Source organism: Chiroxiphia lanceolata, chromosome 2, assembly GCF_009829145.1.
Source record: "Chiroxiphia lanceolata isolate bChiLan1 chromosome 2, bChiLan1.pri, whole genome shotgun sequence".
In the NCBI taxonomy this organism is placed as follows: Eukaryota; Metazoa; Chordata; class Aves; order Passeriformes; family Pipridae; genus Chiroxiphia; species Chiroxiphia lanceolata.
The window spans coordinates 57496861-57518509 of NC_045638.1; the positions used below are offsets into that span (position 1 = coordinate 57496861).

The 21649-nt window shown below is 38.5% G+C and overlaps 1 protein-coding gene across 8 annotated transcripts in view; it reads right to left on the minus strand.

Moving 5' to 3' along the window:
* FNDC3A (fibronectin type III domain containing 3A) overlaps window positions 1-21649 on the minus strand; it is a 113690-nt gene that overhangs the window by 12757 nt on the left and 79284 nt on the right. For all 8 annotated transcript variants that reach the window (XM_032678016.1, XM_032678023.1, XM_032678022.1 and 5 more), the window contains 12 exons: window positions 19375-19532; window positions 18144-18203; window positions 15177-15315; window positions 14509-14562; window positions 13767-13891; window positions 10484-10658; window positions 9771-9857; window positions 5747-5885; window positions 4007-4075; window positions 2608-2726; window positions 441-546; window positions 174-349 (listed from right to left, as the gene is read on the minus strand). In XM_032678016.1, the coding sequence (XP_032533907.1) occupies window positions 174-349; window positions 441-546; window positions 2608-2726; window positions 4007-4075; window positions 5747-5885; window positions 9771-9857; window positions 10484-10658; window positions 13767-13891; window positions 14509-14562; window positions 15177-15315; window positions 18144-18203; window positions 19375-19532 (1407 nt within the window). The remainder of the gene's footprint in view (window positions 1-173; window positions 350-440; window positions 547-2607; window positions 2727-4006; window positions 4076-5746; window positions 5886-9770; window positions 9858-10483; window positions 10659-13766; window positions 13892-14508; window positions 14563-15176; window positions 15316-18143; window positions 18204-19374; window positions 19533-21649) is intronic.

The following is a 21649-nucleotide window of genomic DNA, read 5'->3' on the forward strand; positions in this document are numbered from 1 at the left end:
TAAACTGATGTGTAACTGTCTGTTCCCACACAACAATAAGCTATGTGACTCAAATAACTCTACATTAGGAAATCTGATTTTAAAATGACTGTTAAATGCTTCTTTTGAAAGGAAAGATCCTTAATAGTGATTGCAGTCCCTGGAACTAATTTCATTTCAGACTGCCTCCTTACCCCAGCCTTGTTAGCTGCTCGCAGTCTGAAGTTGTACATCCTCCCTGGAAGAAGGCTGCCGACTGTGCATTCAACATCAGAGCCTTGGTAAACCTCTCTGTGTTCATCAGTTTCTGTCTGAAACATTTCCAGACCATAACAGGTAATAGGTGAACCACCGTCTACCTGGGGTGGTCCTAAAAATAAGGAAAAAAGAAAAACTTATTTAATTTTAACACTTAACACATTTGGATCCCTTACAGTCATGAAGAGTTGTAATAGAATTACCCCAACGCAGCTGAATTTCTCTTGCTCTTGGTCTACCCTGTAGCCTCGGAGGCTGGCATGGACCAGGAACCACTGCTGGTGTCTGGACCAGTAAAGAATCAGATGCCTACAAAGGAAAGACAGATTAATAAAGCCATCTAGGCCAAAACAAGCACTATCAATTATGCCACAAGTAAAGGCAAATACTGACCCAGAAACAGGATCTTCCCTTTTCTGAAGCACATCTTCAAATACGTGAAGAAGTTTAAATGATCTGGTGTATTTTTCATAATAGCTAAATAAAATATGCTACACTAATTATGCAATATGCAAAATTAGCTTCTGCTTTTGTGTTTTGGTACACATGCAAGGGGTAGAATTGAAAACAGTGATTAATTACCAGTACAAACCTAGTATAGATGCTTGACTTGTTCAGTGTAAACTCATTCTCTTTTCCATAAACTCCAGTTTAATGAGCTCTAAACCCTTACTCTGAGGGTTGCATACTTTCTGTACAAGAACCTCTCAGAAAGCAAAAGTGGGCAGAAAATTCAATCAGAAGAGATTTTAAAAAAATTGAGATGTTACTTTTCTCATTGCTTAGTAATACTTAATGTGCAACAAGCTTCTTCCTCTGATTTGAAATTTGGGCAAAAATGCATAGCATAACAACATACAGCAGATGGCACTGGCTATTCTGAATGCAGACAGAAACGAGCAGAGACGATGAGGGGTTACTGGTTGCAGTGTGATACAGAACAAAGTTGGTAAGTCTTTAAGTTTACAAAAGAAATGCATCTCAGAGCCCCTTTTCGCAACTGCTTTCTGCCTATGTTCAAGAATGAGTGGACTGGAAGTTCTGCTGGTTTTCAATTCCTCTGAAATGTATTGTTGCACTGAACAACTGATGCTACTTAAAAACCAGAATGTTTCTCAGGAGGCATATGTCCATGACAAGCGACAGAGGAGTTAATTACATCTTTCTTTACTTTCTTCTGTTGATTTCTGACACCTTCAGAAAGCATCAGAACTTTCTGAAAGTTATTTTCTCTTTGGTTTTTAATGTTTATTCAAGTAATAGAGTTGGGCTGTGGGGAAGTAGGCTGGCAGAGTAAAAGTCGCCAAAGACACATGCACTTGTGGTTTGGTGACGGCCTTCCTGTGCCCCCTGAGCTACGGCGAGCCAGCATTGAAGGAGACCAGATTTATTGTTATGACAAGGTGGCTGTGGTCAAGGTTATCTTTGCAGGAGGCTTCTAGGTGGAGGAAGAACACATACATTTCATATAGTAAGGGGGGAGGGCTGGATAGAAATGGCCAACCCTAAGAATGCAAGGCTTTAAGATTTTCAGGAGACCGGCTGGACAGTGAAGCTCTGCTGGAAGTCTGTAGAGAGCCAGGGCTGGTTTCTTACACTTGGTGCTGAGAAGGGAGAGGAATACAGCACAACATTTTGGCACTGGCAGCTGAACTTCACCACAGAAGTGACAGTGCAAGTGTGTGTGTATGTAATGTGCATAGTATGGCACAGCAAATTGTTTGGGAATATTTAAAACTAGGGTAATGTAAATATTTTAATTGTGCTTGAGATAGCATGGGAAGAGACTACAGGGCACAATTTGCTGGGCTGACTTGGCTACTCAGACTAGGTACTCCACTGACCACAGGGAAAACATTAAATTCACAGAATCACAAAATCTCCTGAGTTGGACGGGATACACAAGGATCATTGAAGGCCAACTCTTGGCCCTGCACAGGACAACCCCAAGATCCACACCATGTGAGAGAGCATTGTCCAAATGCTTCCTGAACTCTGTCATAATTGGTGCTGTGACCACTTCCCTGGGCAGCCTGTTCCAGTGCCCTGCTTACACTGCTACATTGGGTTAGGCCTTAATAAATGACATTCTATTAATGTATCACAGAGGAAAAGACATAGTATATTTCCGTAAATACGAAAAATCATGTTAAACCAAATACAGTATCAGAAAAGAATATTCACCTTTATTTCTTTAAGAAATGAGTAGAAATTTGAAATACTGGGCATCAGTACTGGAACTTCTTTGAGGTTGTAATTATGGTTATTTTGTTAGACACTTCTGCACAATATTTGCTTAAATCTATCTACTGGACCAGATTTCTTAAAGAGAGAGAAATTTCATTTAATAAAAACATTAGCTCCTATTACCGTGCTTTGTCCTCCTTCTCCAACGCAATATACGCGTAACCGATAGGAAGAGCCAGGATTTAGCCGGTCACACACATGTTCCCTAGCAGCTCCGCTGTATATTGTGTCCCATTTGTTTCCTGAAAGTTAGAAATAAGTGTGCAATGAACCAAGGTATAATTTGCCCCACTTCAGTACCAGTCACAGCAGGTATCTGAACTTCACTAAATAAATGTGTGCCTGATGTTTATAGGAAAAGAAATTAAGACTTGCTTTGAGTTTCCTGGAAGATCCAATAATTTCATAAAGAGTTTCCTAGGTAAATCTATTGAAGTAAAATAGTTTCCTTTGGTATTCACCTTAACTAGAAGAGAATTTATTTTTAATGAAATAATTATTACTGGGCCAGCAAACACATCATAACTGAATAAATGGGAAAGATACAAAAGCAGTATTTTCCATGAAAAAGAAACTTCTAATTACAACTGATAAAGTTTGTTCCTGTATTTCTTAATGGCCCAGCAGTATCTGAAATACTGATTTCATTTGCTATTCTTAAATCAGAAACTCTTTTGCACTCTCTCTCTCTTTTAAGAGATTAAGCAGGGAACCTGGGACTTTTAATTAAGTCTCCAACAACTCAATACATCACAGAATTTAGAAGACTGAGAACAAAAGGTAATACACTACATTTAGCTCACTAAATCTGCACAAAAGGCTTGGATCCATCATTCCAAAAGTGACTTAGGGTGGGCACGTGATGGAGCAAGGAAAGGATAGAATAAGTATCAAAAGAACCACAGGTGAGAGCCCTGAGAGTGCTCCCATCACATCTGAGGACAGTGCTTTGTCTCAATCTGACACAGCACTGGAGAAGTATAAACTTTCATTCTCATGTAACTCTGTTCTTGAACTTAAAAAGGTTACATACGAGGTCTAGATTTTTAAATATGCAAGATGGCTTTATGTCCAGTTTAGAAATACTGTTAATTTCTTTCTGTATGGAAGGACAGAACAGCAAATAGTAAAAATAGTTATCCCAGCTGCTTCATTGTTTTCCTTTAACAGTGACAAATAGAGCACTAGTTTTTCTTTCATCTGTCATACAGACAAAGCTACATGTCCCTGTCTTCTTACCCTGAAATGTCTAAAATTTCCCATTTCGTTTCCAAAAGATAATACACTTAATTAATAAGTTAAACAAGAAGCATCTTTTTTGACACAGAATTTTGTGGCATCTTCTTTCTAAACCAGAGAAAAGGAACTTATACACAAGCATCAATATGCCTCTAATTTTTTTGGTGGCAGTCCCTGGCAATACCTTTTCATGTCATAATACACATTTTGTTCTTCTCACAGGTGCACACAGACAGGAAAAAAACCCCACAGCTGAATGCCAACATATGCTCCTAATACTTACCATTTAAGCCTTCAGACATTTCCACAACGTATGTATTTATTGCTGCTCCTCCACTGTCTTTTGGTGGATCTATAAAAACCAGCAATATTCCAACTAAGCAAGATAAATTAAATGGTTTTGTAGCTTTTGGGAAGGATTTACAAAAGGTAAAAATCAACAGCCAACTGGAGATGGGTGCTTATTTACACAGATAGCATCCTAGGCTCAGGGCAGTGGTAAATCACTCCAAGTCTCTGCTATGCAAAGCTGACAGCTCACAACCCTACTGTTTACTCTGCAGATGAAGAGTGACAAGTGAATGGCACCTGGGAGATGCCATAGCAAACATTTCAGTCTCAAGTGCTGCAGAAGGTAGCCTGATTATGGATTCAGGGACTCAGACCCTAATGGCCCTGCAATTTGGACTGCAGACAGGAAAAGATTATCATACTGATTTGTACATAAGAATATTTCAAAATTATTTAAAGACAGAATTTCAAAACCCTAAATATTTTGGGATCAGAAGTCAGGAGTTCTACACTGAAAATTTATCTCTTAAACTTCTAATACATCACTAGAAATTGAGTGCACTATCCTCCCTGGTACAATATTCATGTACAAGATATGAACCTACAGACCTTTCTTTGATGTATAATCCTAATACTGTTTTTCAAAGATGACTTAAAATAAGCAAAATTAAAATAATGTGGAAAAACAACATTTTGAACAAATATGAAGACAGCATGATACTTCAACACAGAAGGGTACTCCTGACAAAACATCACATTATGTACATGCTGGATGAAATGATGTTGGTTCTTAGGCAAGGGTTGCATTTCATATCACACCTGCTAAATAAAATGAGACTTATTATATGGCCCATAGCACTTGTTTGGTTGGAAGGTATCAAATTAGTCCAAATGAAAGATAAAGTTATCAGATTAATTATCACATAAAAAGAGTATTATTGTTCAACATAATGACTATTAAAGGTTTTATATATAAATAGGCATTGTAGGTAGATTTTGATTTACAAACCAGGTATTTGTAATAACTTCATACATTGTATCATCCAAAAAAGATAAAAGTATCAGATTCTGATGTAGAAAAGTCTGGAAAGATGCAAGACTGGACCTCCTGAGTACTACTTATACTCTACAAGTAACTTTCTTATTATTATATTAAAGAATTAAACACACTATTAAATGAAAATAGGTAAGAAGTGACAATAAATAAACTTTTTAACTGATTTTCTGCTAAAGTACTGCATCACACAGTACTGTTTAACCTTCTCCTATTTTACAGTGTAAGGCTAAAAACCCCTGAGCCTAAGGAAAAGTTTCTCAAGATCCTTAGCAAATAAAGCACTTATCCATCAAAATTAAACACTTTGAAAAGATGTGTTGAACTTTGATCTTCTCTTTCAATAAAAACCCAGAATGTCATCCACTTTTTGTGCTGGAGAAACAGAACTTCTTAATGCACCAATTAACACTTTTTTTTTGTAATTATTGCAGTCCCCTGCAATAACAGTCCCTATTACAATTAGTATATCTTTTTTCCCACATAATTACTTATAATGTCTTACAATTTTGAATCAGTATTTTTCTTAATTCCATGAAAATGGATTGTAATGGCTCAGTTGACTGAAGTGTTACTGAAGTGTTACTGTTCACCTTCTATATACAAATATATATAAAATATTTTATATATATAAAATATAGAAGACATACTGTAAACAGTGCTGGACAACATTCTTACCCCAGATTATTTTAAAACTCTGTGCATGAATTTTTCCTTTCACCGTGGGTTTTGAAGGTACTCCAGGTTTGTCTGGACAAGTAAGGTATTCCACTGTTTCACTTGGACTGCTTTTCCCTTCTGAGTTGTATGCAATTACCTGCAAATATATATAAAATACTATAAACACACTGGTATCCTATTCACTGTTTATTGTAAGGACAATTTAATTTAGATGTGTATTTAGACAGATAGATACATATTAAATTATCACAAGAAGTTATTTAGTCTCATAGTTAGACAATTACTACACTGAAAATAAAAGTGCATGCAAATTCCTAGGAAAAAACCCCAAACCTTAAAAAAATCCCTCTCACACTAGTATAGTACCTTCTTTTACAGAAACACATTCAGAGACAAAAAAGGGTTTATATGGGTAAGTTGTACGAACAACAGCAAGTGGGATATAAACTCTTCAGTCCCAAGGAAAATGATGGCAAAGGTTGTGAAAGTTATTACAGGCATGTGAAGGACAATAAAGTAATTAGATTTATCAAGGGTAAATCACATTCAACCAACCTGAGTGCCTTGCACAATGAAATAATTTGCTCAGCAGATGGGGGAGAGCTGTGGACATCATCTACCCTAATTTTAGTTTGATATGATCTCCCAAAGCATCCATGTAGACAAGCTGGTAAAACACAGACAGAACAAATGGACCACAAGATGGGTGTAGAAAACCTGACAGAATGCCTGGCTCAAAAGGTGCTGGTTAGTGGTTTGAAGGTAAATTAGCAGCTGCTTAAGAGGGGATTTCCTCAGCAGCTGATCCAATGTCAGATTCTATTCAATATCTTTAGAAGTGCTCTGGATGACAAAAGTGAGTGATGCTCCTAGGTTTGCATATGGCACCAAACTAGGAGAAGATAGAGATGGGAGGGAAGAGCCACCATGCAGACTTTGACAGGCTGAAAGACTGCATCAACAAGAACTGCATGAGCTTTGGACAAAAATAATTTTGCACCTGGGATGGAACAACCCAGCACCAGTACAGTCTGTGGTCTGACTGGCTAGCCAGCTTTTCTTTTTTTCAGCTCTGCTGAGAAGGACCCTGGGTGGGAGCAAGCCAAATGCATCAGCAAGGCATCTTTGCAGTAGCAAACCCAAATTGTTTCAGGGGCTGCATCAGCAAGAATTTAGGCAGAAGAGCAAGGGATGTGATTATGCCTCTTTACTCAGCACTTCTCAAGCCATGCTTGGAATACTGTGTCTGGTTTTGGTCCTTTCAGTTCAAGAAACACTGAGAAACTGGAGAGTTTAGAAGAGAGCCAGCATGATGACTAGAGGATTGAAGAATTTGACACAGGAAAAAAAGTAGTTTTATTCTGCCTAAGAAAAAAGAAATTTAATTGAGAAGGATCTAATCACAGCCTTTCAATAGCGAAAGGATAGTTACAGAAGAGATGAAGATACTGCCTTCAAAAAATACTGACAGGACAAGAGTCAGTAGACACAAAATGGGTTAGGGAAAATTCTAGCTGGATTTAAGAGAAGAAAGTAATCAACACTAGAACAGACTGCCCAGGGAAATGGGCAAATCTCCATAGCCAGAAATACTGAAATCTCAGCTCAACAGGGCTGAGACAGGCTTGCATTGCCTAACCTAAGGCCCTGCTTTCTCCAGAAATTTAACCCAGATGATTGCCAAAACTCCTTTCCAACCTAGACTTTTCTGTGATTCCAGGAAATGAAATTCCTGCTATTCTTAACTTTTTAGTTTAGTTTAGCAAAAAGCTAAACAACCTAAAAAAAAAAAAAGTTTTTTTGGCTTTTATACTTGTTTTAAAAATGAGCAGAATCAAAATAAGAGCAGTGATGTTAGTACAGACTGAGAAAAGGAAATGTGAGCTAGCATGTCTCTCAGACAGTAAGTCTCCTGATACAGTTTACAAGATTAATAACCATCTCCTTGTCTTTGTGCCCTTACAAATGAAGTTACACAGGCAGTTAGCATTTACCTATTATAATAAGGTTTCAAATGGTTATAAAGCTTCTTTCAAAAGCCTTAAGGAATATTACTACTAATTAAGTCTTTCCCTGTATAATAAAAATTAAAGACCTGATTAACACAACATTTGTTTCTCCTTTATGCCCTGCGAATGAGTGAACAGAGACTTCTGTTTACTGTTTTGCTAATAAGAATAGGGAATAAACATTGATTTTTTATTTTAATGAGAAACTTAGAACATATAAGTAACTATACATTTACTAGTAATTAGTATGCTTAACGTGAAAGATTACTTTCAAAGGAAGACTGTGACCAAGTCCTGTAAAAGCTAGTTTCAAGGTAATTAGCTATTCATGTGTGGCCATAATAGTGCTAGGAACACTAGCTAGTAATGTCCCTGCAGAGTCAGACCAGGATCCAGTTTGCCTGAAGGTCCCTTTCAGCAAGGCTGTTCCTAGCATATACTGGGCTCACTGGTTATTCTGACCCAAGTGCAGAACTTTGCACTTGTCTCTGTTTAATTTCATACTGTTTTTCTACCTCACTCTTCTAGCCTGCCCAGGTCTCTCTGTAAGATGGCTTCTCCTTCTGATGTATTCATCTGACCACTGAGTTTAGTATCACCAGCAAACTTGGTGAGGATGCTTTCAATCCCATTGTCAAGATCAGTTGTGAAAATGAACAGTGTGGGGCCTCATATTGATCCCTAGGAGCTCATACTTCAGACGGGTTGCCAGCCTGAGCAAAAACCACTGATCACCACCCTCTGAGTGGGGCCAGTTTTCTACTCATCTCATGGACTACCTATCCAGTTTGTATCTTGCCACTTTGTCCAGGGAGAAGGCTGTGGTAATCTGTTGAATGCTTTGTTGAAGTTTACGTAAAGAAAATCCACTGATCTCTTTGGGACAACTGAAAGTGTTGCTTTGATATAGGATGTGATCAGGCTAGTCAGGCACGATTTACTTTTGGTGTAGGTTTTTCCCAATCACTTGCTTCGTTTGGCTTGTAATAGTCTGTAGGAGGATTCTTCCATTACTTTTCCAGGGACTGAAGTAAGACTAATGGGCTTGTAGTTCCCTGGATCCTCTTTTGGGCTCTTCTTGTAGATGCCCTCTTCCCATTTGCCCTTTTCCAGTCACCAGGGACATCTGATCAAATAGTGATCTTGCAGCAATGTCAGCCACTTCTCTTAACATCCAGGAGAGAACCGAGAGACCAAAGCTCAGTCTTGTCACAGTTACCTTGTTCTGTGATCTGGGATCCAGTTATGACAGTAAAGGCAGAGGCAAAGAAGGTATTGAGAACCTCTGCCTTATTTGCATTATTAGTAACTTGCTTCCCAGTCCTGTTTAGCAATGGGCCTTTGTATGCCTTCCCTGTGCTTCTGCTTACTGCTCACATATCTGAAGAACCCTTTTTTGTTGTTCTTCACACCTCAGGCCAATTTCAGTTCTAACTGATCCTCAGCCTTCCCAACTGCAACTCTGCATGTCCTAAAAAGGTTCTTGTAGTCTTTGATGGCTATTTGGTCACCTTCCCATGGCCAGATGCTTCTTTTTAGCTTTTAACCACATCCAAGGCCAGACAAACCTAAGCTAACAAGTTCAGCCCTCAAGACTTGTTAGAATGGGCTCACACCATGGTAATATCAATGATTTGCTAACAAATTTTTTTTTATGATCTCAACTGTGTTTAGACATGTTTAGAGTCTATCAAAGAACCTCACAGCCACACTAAGTAATACTACCCACGTCTATGAAATACAAAAGCCAAATAAAACCCCGAACTGGTTAAGAACATGGACTTGTGACCTGGAATTTCAAGGTATCTGCAATTGTGCCCTTACAGAGGTTCTCGTTCCTTCTACAGAGACAATTAATGAAGCAGGTGTTCAGATGATAGTTTTAAGAGACCGAAATTGTAAGAAACTGGCATTGAATTCAGTTTTCTTAGAAAAGGCCGTCTCCAGTTCTGAGTCAATCTCAAGCTACTCTGGTACAAAAAAACCCACTCAAACACATGAAAAAATCTTACCCTAAATTTATATTTTGTACTGCGCCTCAAATTCTTCACTGTGTAGGTAAGATCGTCACCATCATATTTTGGCTTGAAACCATATCCCTGCAGAATTAAACAGGATCATTTGAAACATCTTTGCAGACCAGAGGATGTAACATACATCATACAAATAACTACTGTTTCAAACTGTAATTGTTATGCTTTCTGACAAAGTAACGAGTGCACCTTCATTGTGTAAACACAAAATTTTTTTTTTGAGAGGAGCGAATTCATTATCCATTTTCCAATCAGAAGAGGAGAAAAGAACAGTAAGAGAAACATACACAGGATCACCACAAATTATATCTAACATTTTTAAAGGGTAGAACAGTATTAATTTTAAAACAAAGATAGTTAGGCTGAAATGACATCTAGAGGGACCACACTTCATGATGCAATTAGTTTGATCCAGCTCTTATAAGGCTTAACTTTCACACACAAATTTACAAAGCTAGAAGTAATTTAAATGTCTTTGGAGGAATTGGGCTTAATAACACTAAACACAATAAAAAGAAGAAAGCTATGTGGTTTGGTCACAACAATGGCAAGTCGTTAGCTTAATTTCAGAAAATACAGTTCCTTGCAGAATATTCTATCAAAAGTAATAATGATTACACTTAGTACAATAATGTATCAAACACACACATTTAAGTCTCTTTTCTTATTGAGAATAAGTATTCTAAACTTACTGAGTTCTCATCCTCCATCTCTAATATATACGAGATTCCTTCATCTGATGGTGTTCCTGAGGGTTTTGTCCACTGAAGGGATAACCAAGTAACTCCAGCATTAATCAGCAAAGGACTTGCTGGTGTGGTTGGGGCAGTGCCTGAGGTATGATACAGGACTTCTTCACTAAAATCACTGTTTAAAACAGACAGTATGTAAACTAACTAAACACAATAATTATTTCTAGAAAAACAAAATTCTTACAGTTATGACAGTTACTTGTACATAAGCACAATGGGAAATTGTAAGCTGGTACATGCAGATGACTTAACTTGCCCATGAGTCTGTCAGGAACAAAACATCTGAACAAGGGTAACATATTCATAATTGAAAGATTTTCAATGTTTTGCTAACCAAAATGTTTTACTTTTTCATATTAACTCAGTATTCTAAAACAGTAGAGCTCTATATGCAATAATATACTAATACCACAGAGTCAAATTGAAAATGTATTCAAAATGAAAACATGAAGGCATGAAAGCGTATATGGGAAGACCTCAAAACAAATTTTGCTTATGTGTTCCAAGATTACTTTGAAGTACTAGTTTCTCTAGTGATTCAGAAAAATAGAGTAATAGTCCCATTCAATGTTAAGCTACTTGAAGAGTTGATAATATGAAAATCTTATTGCAGAACAAATGAAGTAGAGTGCATACCAGTGAATTTTCTAACACAACTGTTAACCTTATCTGATGACAATTAGATACACCTTGTGGTGAAAACACAAACAATTTATATAAAAAGACATCCTGTGAAACAGAGGGATGCAAAAGTCATTAAACAGGTACTATGCTTGCACAGATGGTCTAACATATCCAGCTATACTTAAAAAGAACCCATCTGTTCTCAGGTGGCATTTGCTGCTTCTACGTGAGATCTGAAGAAACATTCACAGGCCTAAAGCTAATCTAGGTTTTTTAACTATATGAAACCAATGCGACAATTAAACTACAAATGTGTAATTTTAATCTGAAAGCTAAGGATTACCTAAGTGAGCATCAGGAGGCCCTGAAAATGAAATCCTCTATACGGCTCAAACAGCTGTACCAGTTAAAGAGCTCCTGTTGGAACCTGACTTGCCTGAAGAACCTCAATATAAAGATACCTCTTACTCAAGCTACATTATAATAACGCACATACTGTAAATTTTCATCTGCATTAAAGTACTTTTGGTGTTTAAAAAAAATAATCTTACAGACAACACATTATCAAGAGTGTTGATAGCACACAAAGTTGACATATCGCCTGTGTGGACATGCAGACTGTCAAATACTGTCAAGCAAGAAGTGAAAAAGTGCAAAACGAGAAAACTTTTTAAATTTGTGGGAAAAATAACTTTTTTCCTTGTAAGAAATCACAAGCAAGAAAATCTCTGAAATAGAGATTGTTTGATACCTACAATACATTAACTAACATTAACCTAAACAAAGGTCAGCAATTTTATAGATAGTCTAGACAAAGCATTAAGAGAGGCTTGATATAAATATTATGTCTATCTCTATTCACAACAAACTATTGAAGGAGTTATATCTTACAAGCAGATATAAGGTAAAAGATATCGCATCTTAAAAAAGATTTAATCTCTTTACTTGATTGAACCACTTCAAAACACACTGAAACAAATGAACAGTTCCAGCGATACCCACTCTTGAATGACTATTAAACAATTTCCTCAGAAGTACAACAATACTATTCATTTTTTAAAATAGATTTTATTTTTCAAGTATTCTTTAGCCATTGTTTCATGTGAGGTTAGAATTAAATTTAAAAATGAGTAACTCGAAGATAAAATATCTGTTCTTGTTGGTAAAATTATTTAGACAAAATTCTGTCTCCAGATGCCTAATGTTCTCAACATTCTTTATAAGGAATAAACAGGCACTCTACACTAATAAACATTATTTCAAGAGACTTCTTGATTAAATAATACCATGAAGACAATAAAGCACATCTTCATAAGGCTATGAAATACTGATTTAAAAATCTATTCAGCATGATTAGTTTAAGAAGGGTACTTAACTGATCAGTGTCTTCAAAGCTTACACTGGAGGAATTTGTAATATGTGCAGCTATTCCTAGAGGATATATTTACACTCAGATGCAAAAGCGGAACAGGAAGAGAGCTTGAGCACTGGACCCTGGTTAACTGCCAGCTCCCTCCCGGTTTTTATTTTTAACAGTTCCAACTAAATCTCATCAAGATGAAGTCCAGGAGAGACTAAAGAGAATAATTAATTACAGGAACATCATCCAGAAGGCAGTAATGTAAAAAAGACCATCAGAGCACACCAGCAGTTGTTCTGGTCCACTATAGTGTCTTCTGACAGTGACAGTGGCCCATGTCTTAAGCAAAGACATGGGAACAAGCACTACATGCAACGCATTCCCTGAGTACTCTCCAAAGCCTCCCAACACATGCCTCAGATCTCCCAAGCCAGCTGCATTTTCCCCACACTTAATAGTCTCCAGAAGATTTCTTCTGCCCAGCATGAGTTATGACTTCAGCTCTGGCTCCCTACTCTTTATGCTGTTCTTCAAAACTGTCCAAGCAGGCACTGTTGCTTCAAGCACCTCCTTCTGCCAGCGGAAGGACACAAAACACACATCCTCTATTTCATGCTATAAAAACACCACTCTGATAAGCTGCAGCACAATTTTCATAATATTTCAAACAGTGAATTAAAAAAACAAATGCAAAATAGCAATTTTAGGCTGATGGCTAGGGAAATCTTATTTTTATGCCATACAGGACTTCAAGGTCCAAGTGCTTCTAGGTAGCATGGACACCAGCAGTCTGCTCTAGAGGTGATGAGCCCCGGTAGTGTGACTGTTAGCCACATTAATCCACTTCACCTGATCATCAAGAAGCATTCCCGAGAACTAATGCACCCAGTAGTGCAAGCATAACTTGAAAATACATTGTTGGGGGTTTTTTTCAAGGTCTTATTTATATCCTCTACTATGCTGGGAATCACAGAATAGCTGAGGTTGGAAGGGATCTCTAACCATCTCATCTAACCTCCCCTGCTCAAGCAGGGTCAAGTGATTTGTAGGGCACAGGTAATCTGAAAAATTAAAAATCTAATCACATGCTGTGAATTAACTAAGCAATTGGACTAGATGATCACTGTAGGTCCCTTCCAACTGAAATATTCTATATTTCAGTTCATTCCAGTTGGACAAAAGAATTTTTTCTTTAAATGCCACCATATGTTTTTCCCAAATGAACGTATGCATATTTACCTCATTCCCATGTCATTTTTGGCTGCTAGCCTAAAGGTGTACCCCATTGCTGGTGATAGTTTAGTGATCCTATACTGCTTCTGTTGACCGTAATAACACTGGCAAAACTCTCCATTTCCTTTTCCCTAAAAAGGAATAAATTAATCACATTATTCATCCTATTACATATGCATCCATCAATTATAGTAACACACAAATATGAAGTAAACTCATTTTTTGAAATGAAATATAACTCAAAAATCTCCCATATAGTGAGGTAGTAGCATATGAAATTTTGTATGTATATTAAATCGGCGGCTTTTTCCCTTCCTTTCCATTTCCCAGTTCCACAGGGCTGAAACAAAAAAAGCCATGAAGCTTCTGCAGCTCTGCCATCTCAGGATAGCTGTCCAGGTAGGGACTGCAAGATGTTTGCAGAGGCATAGCACATCCACCCCCTTTGTACAGAAGAAAGACTGTCATTGGAAAATGATCCTTCACTGTCAGCTCTCGAACACAATATTGGACTACAAGTGAAAAAGCCACTATTAAGAGTGGCAGAATCACACAATTAAGATCCTACTATTTTATATTCCCCAGGAAAAAAATTAAGCAATATTCTGATAATTGCTTCAGGAATTCCATATTTGTCACACACCTCTAAATAGAAGTCATAATTTTCAAACAACTTCATGTACACAGTCACATGCAACTACTTAAAAAACCTACGAAATTAAAAATACAATAGAAAACACTTGCTTACTTCATCCCATTCTAAAAGGTAACTGTGGATTTTGGAACCATTATCACAAGATGCCTGCAACAGGAAAACAAGAAAATTAGAACTCTTAACTGGAAACAAGACCATTTAAGGAAAAAATGTATGTAGGGGTCAAACCATGACAAGAACGGCAGAAGGCAAATGATGCTCCCCTTATACAATTGTTTCACTTGCCAAGACAGCCCTAGTTCAGTCTCTATCCACTGAACACTTGTTTTGTGTTTATGGTTTTGTTTTGTAATTTAGATCTTGAAAAAGTATTCAGGCAGTTGTGTAAAATGCTATAGTATTTTTCTGAGCAGCTAGATTGCAGTTCTGCTCAAATTTCAGTCTTTTCAGGCTACTTAATTTGCTTTGCACAAACAAGCCATGTTCAATGGCAGAGAAAGGAATCGGTTCCACAGTACAGCAGGGGACTGGAACTCAGTAACTTTATTTGCAAAGGCTCCTTTCTTTTCTGTGAATCCTTCTCTTCTTACTGAAGGCCACATTTAACCCAGTGCATCTATTTCCAGTCATAGAACTGTAACTGAAATTAGTATGTTTGATGAAAATTTTCCATTTCAATGAACTGATATTTTATTGACAAATCCACAACAATTCTGAAGAGTTTAAAATATTTATTTTAAAGGCTGTGAAGCAATTCTTACCTTCCATTGAAGAGTAAGAGAATTTTTGGTCCGATTAGTTATCCTGGGCAGATTTGGTGTATCAGGTTCACAACTCGTTGTGGTAAAACTCTCTGCTTCTGAAGGGCTCCCCTTTACACAGTTGCATTCTACTTGTACTCTGAAGTGGAAAAGAGTCAATAACATTTTGCTTCAAAATCTGTGTCTGTAGTTTCCAAAGAAAACTGAGTATTCAGAATTAAGTTACTGCCTTGCTGCTTCATTATTAAAATATCACTGTTATAAATAAATAACTGGAAACATCTTGGTCAATTAAAGTAATGTGAAAGAAAAGAATCCTTTACTTTGGATGTACATCATTACCATCAGTCAGCTTTAGTCTCATAATTATATTTGAAATATATCTGTTATTAGCTGTACCTTGGTTGGGAAATAATGGTAACATTTTGCAGGCTCATTATCTATTGCAGATGTATTAACTGATAAGCAAGTGCTTCCGTCAGATGAGCACAGTGAAGCTGTTGATACATTTTCAGAGTCTCCTCTGTACTCCTTCAAGACCTTGCTGAGCCTGTTCACCCTGCCCTCTCCTTCAGGAAGGCTATGAATTAACTCTCCACCTACTTCAGAAGAGTGAATTCTTGCTTCTGTCTCAAAGAGAAACGGTTTGTTTTTCAAACAGCTTGTCTCTAAGAGGAAATACATTACTATCTTCTGGCCTCTCCCTGCCCCTAACTTGTGTAGCTGTGCCTTGTATCTTCCTTAGGCGAACGGCACTTTATTCTGATTCATCTGTTCCTTTGAAAGAAAAAAAAAAACAAAACCCCAAAAAAACCCCTTTTCTCTGGTCATGGATATAAGACCTGGGTTGCTGGCTTATGAAGATGCAAAAATCATTATCCCTTGCCCTACTAAAAAGTCTGTCCCCATCTTTCTTATAAGCCCCCTTTAAATACTGAAAGGCCACAAAATGTCTCCCTGGAGCCTTTTCCAGGCTGAACAACTCCAACTGTCTCACCCTGTCTTCACAGGAGAGGCGCTCCAGCCCTCTGACTGTTTTTGTGTCCCTCCTCTAGACCCACTCTAACAGGTCCACATCCTTTCTGTGCTGGGGACCCCAGAGCTGGATGCAGTACTCCAGGCGGGGTCTCGCCAGAGTAGAAGGGCAGAATCACCGTCTTTGACCTGCTGTCCGTGCTGCTTTTGGTGCAGCTCAGGATACAGTTGGTCTTCTGCGCTGTGAGCACACATTGCCAGGTCATTTCCAGCTTTCCAACCACCAGGACTTCCATGTCCTTCTTGGCAGAGCTGCTCTCAATCCCTTCATCCTCCAGCCTGTACTGATACCCACAGTTTCCCCGACACAAGTGCAGGAGCTTGCATTTGGCCTTGTTGAATCTCATCAATCCATACTGAACCCATGGGCCCACTGCTCAAGCTTGTCCAGATTCCCCTGGATGGCATCCTGTCCCTCAGGCATGTCAACTACACCACTCAGTTTGCTGTCATCTGCTGAGAGTGCATCAGTCTATATCACTGATGAAGATATTAGACAGTACTGGTGCAATAGAGATGCCTCAGGAACACTATCCGGACATGGAGCCATTGATCACTACTCTCTGAATGTGACCATCTAACCAATTCCTCATCCACCATGAGTCCATCCATCAGCTCCACATCTCTCCAATTAAGAGAGAACAACGTTGTGGGGGACTGTCTCAAAGGCCTTACAGAAGTCCAGAAAAGTGACATCTGTAGCCCTTCCCTTGTCCACCGATGTAGCCACTCCACCACAGGCCACTAGGTTGGCTAAGCAGGACTTGCCCTTGGTGAAGCCATGCTGGCTGTCTCAAATCACCTCCATGTCTTCCATGTGCCTTAGCATAGTTTCTAGGAGCATCTGTTCCATGATCTTCCCAGGCACAGAGGTAAGGCTGACAGGTTGGTAGTTCCCAGTGTCTTCCTTTCTACCCTTTAAAGAAAATGGGTGTGGTGTTTCTCTTTTTCCAGTCACCTAGGACTTTGCCTGGCTGCCGTGACTTTTCAAATATGATGGAGAGTGGTTTCACATGTGATGGAGATGGCAACTACATCAGACAATTCCCTCAGGACTCTGGGATGCAACTCATCAGGTCCCATAGACTTAGGTTCAGGTTCCTCACGTGGTCCCAAACCTGCTCTTCTCTTACTGTAGGAGGGACTTTACTCCCCCAGTCCCTATCTCACGGTCCATCCACTTGACAGAAGTGGGAAGAGGGGTTGTCAGTGAAGACTGAGGCAAAAGAGTTGTTGAATACTTCAGCTTTCTCCTTGTCTGCTGTTACCAGTTTGCTAGTTGTGTTCATAAAGGGGGGATGTGCTTTCTCTGCCCTTCCTTTCTGGCTGACAGAGCTACAGAAGCCCTTATTAGTCTTTGCACCCCTTGCCAAGCTCAGCTCCAAATTACTCTCCAATATTTAAAAACAAAGAGGGAAGAAGAACACCTAACTGCATCTTTCCAATCCTATGGTATTTCTTCTGACCTCCTGAAGCAGCAAATTCTGCTAGAAGGGTACAGTTACACTGAGCTGGGGCCATCCTTTCTGGCACATATGGGGTCAGGTTCACTGATCTACTGGAGCAAAGCAAAAGCAGCATAATGTGGCTTTCAGGTGGCCAGCAGTGAGCATCTTCCTGTGCTAGGTACTTTCCTCTGCTGCTTGTGGAAAATTGAGAGAAAGCAGCATCTGTGCCTGACTCCAAGGACAGAAAAAGGTCACTGTGCTGGCATGAAGCAAAGAGCATGGAGGTAGGATAGGGGTGCACTAATCATCATATGTTTTCCAAAATGGACTGAGTGGTCAACTAAGCCAAAAATGTCCATTTGTGACTCAAAGGAGGGTGAGAAACGGTAAAGACAATCTCTGAAGACTTATGTAAATACACAGATACAATGAAACTTTTAAAATAATTCCACTGAATTTAATGAAGAGAAAATGAGATACTTACTTTGCATGGTAATCAGTTGCTGGCCTGAGATCATTTACAGTAACTTTATTTTCTTCCCCACTGGAAAGAGATACAATTTTGTTAAAGACTATTTCAGAATCCCATACATTTATAAAAAAGACATATATCATCTAACCCACTCACCTAACATACCTTCTATGAAATGTATTTGCTAACAGTTTAACATTGTTGCTAAATATAGTAAAATGTAAATGCATTTATCTTGGAATTTTAGAAGCTTCTTGCATTACTTGTTCTTTTGCCCTGGTGGTTTTGGGGCACTTTTTAGTTTGTTTGTGCTTTTTAAAAAATAATTTTTATTTTCCTCTTTACTCAGTAAGTTGCATGTGTATGCATGCATGTTATTACACAAAAAACCCCATTACAGTACTGGGGCCTACAGAAGCTCAGTTCAGCCTTGCAAAAACAATTATCTAAAACTGTACCTGACTGCATATACCTACTTGCTAGAGTCTAGTAAACAGAAAAGGCACCTAAGTAACATCAAACAGTTTGCTTTTGCTGACATCAGCTTATGTTAGCAAAGTTCATTTCTTTTCCTCTAGTTTCTAGTATAGGAATATCGTGATTCCATGAAATCCATGGAAGGTGACCATGATAAACTAGCTAGATACATAGGTTTATAATTATTAGAGAGGTCTACACCTTTAAGGCTAAATTTTACTGTTATGTTTCTCCAAGTTGCAAAAAACTGACTGAAGACCATTGTGTTAGGAATGAAACAATGAAAGAGTTTTGTTTGCTTTGCTGCTACTATGAGTTGTGTTCTGAGTGAATTTACTTATTTTTTTCATATCATAAGACTGTCTCTTATGAAGAGCAATTTTGGGGAAGGGAGGAATAACATTACTGGGAGCAGAAGCATGTGCTGACATGAATAATGATAAATACAATTTGTATTTCTCACTTCTTGCATCTCTCACTATTTGAGAACCCATGGTTTCTAATGCATCTGGTTGAAATACAGCAAAGTGGTATTAAAACACGCCTCCAACATGTAAGAACAAAGTCTTTACATTCCAATTGATGGGAGAGACTTCAGTAATAAAACAAAACAAATTCTACTGAAAAAAAAGTAGTTAATTTCAAAATAGCAGTTGCACAAAACTGGCAATTATTTAACTCTCTGGAAAACAAGCAGATTTTAAATGAGGTTTTAACCCACATAACTCAATGCAGCAGTGATTAAATGAAAATAACAAACACCTACATGTATACAGTTTTGTACTTTCCATCTTTTCCAGTATTTGAAATCATCACTTCATAAGTATAAACCTCTGGCATGTCGTTCTTGTCAGTGTCTTCTCTGGTGTCACTGGATGGAGGGGACCACATAAGCAGTGCTGTTCTTGCCTGAATATCTGACACCTGTAGAAACACAACTTTTGAGACCTCTGCCATTTAAGTGCTATTATATACAAACACTACTTTGCCAAAAAGGATCAAATAAGAGAGAAGAAAATAATATACCATTAGCAAATCAGAATATTTATACTCATACAATAGCTACTAACTTGTTTTTACAGATGAAATCAAGCTGGAAATACAAGCAGTGCCATGAGAAAACCGCAATCCCGGGCACGGGGCTGAGGGCAGAGACATCTCTCGGTACCGAACGCCACCCAGTGGGCTGCTGAAACATGGACTGAAGCGCTGGTGAGGCAAAGCACATCCTGGGACATTGGGCACTTCATTAAACCACACTCGGGCACATTTTTCTTTGAAGTCACACAGAATACGATTTTTTTTTTAATACTTTCTTGCCAACTCAGTTTTCTTATGAAATCTATATACATATATATAGATGAAGGCATGCTCACAAGGTCCATGTACATATACATAAAAATATATATATAGACAATGTCCTGAAGAATGTCTATATATAGACAATGTTCCTTGGTGTTGTTTGCCTGCACAGCCCACCCTTTGCAGAAAGGCCTGGATAACAAAAGTTGGTGTGACAGAAATACAAATATAAGCAGTGTGTGCGAATGCAACACTTCCAATTGTCTGACAAGTGTTTGTCCCAGCAGACTAATCATGCTAAAGGCAGTGATCCCCACGTGGGTTAAAGGGGTTAAATGGAAATAGGGAATCACAAAGAGACTTCTGAAACAGAAGTAATCAGCTTCAGAAGTATAAATACAGCATGAAAACTTGTAACAGAGCCCAAGGATGCTGGAGTGGAACAGAGCAATGATCAAAACCTGGCCTGACAGCATAAGAAATTGCCCTGCCACCACTGCTGCCTCCATCCAAGCCTGATGGATGCCATGAGTAGCTGCACCTCAGCTGCTGTGACAGCAGTTTGGAATGCAGCAGACACAGAACTACAGCTTGGGTGTGTACATGTGACCTGGTGAAGAATTTTCTCAGTGGCCTGTGGATTAGCAGATTGTAGGGAACAACACGGTTACATGCAAAGCTGCTAACGCACAATGGAGATGCGTGACTAGAGGCACCCACACTCCCAGAAGAGTGGGTGCTGCTTGAAACCCACACATGCTGCAAGGGGCTGGGGATGCTCATATGAGTGCCTAGGTGCATGCAGGTGATTACAAATCTTTAGGATCTGTTATAGAAGGATGCCTAGAATTTTGTGGGTGTTAATAAATATTGCACTTCTGCTGTTGCAGTTTGTACCTTGCACCCACCTACTGTTTACAATCATTTCACAAAAGAAGTGAAACACATTCCATTCATTACATGAAATGATCAGTTTTACAATATGACTGTAATATGTATCTATTTTGGGAATAATTGCTTTTGAAAATCTATTACCTGAAGTATCAGAATCAAAAAGCTATCCTCACAACTGGTGTTTGCAAATTGCTATGATCTACTGAACTAAAAACCTGAATGGGTCAACTTCAAGAATGAAGCAGAGAGGGCATGACTTACTGATAACAAAAACAGAAAGAAGAAAAAATTCAAACAGTGTGAGCCTCAATGCCTTGGAAATAATGTCACTAAACACTTATGTGCTAACAAGATTGCGTATCATATCCTGAAGGGGATCAAATGTTGGTATGACTATAGACTGAAATTCTTGGGAAACACAATTCAAAGTATGGTAAGAAAAATTCTACTATCAGCTTGATGGGATCACAAACTAGACGAACACTATCTACAACCACTTCAGTAAAATTCTAGCATTTCTAGAAGTCTTTGGAGTTGTGGGAAGAATCTGATAAAAGCACCCTCTCTGACAATTTTAATCCCACCGTCCTGAGTTGCAGAAGGTGGCAGGAGATCATGAAGGAGAGAAATGGGGACCTACTGTATTTCAGGATTAGTAGGATCCATTCTAAGATGATCTATTCCTATGTTTAGCTACCTTAACAGTGGAATTCTTATTTCCTAGTGTCCTTGTACTGTCTCTCTCACTACTAGCTAAGCCTACTAGTCCTAGCCACCATGGAGTTGAACATTAGATCTTCCCCTCCTTTCTGCAGTTGTTTCTTATGTATTTGAAGATACTTAGT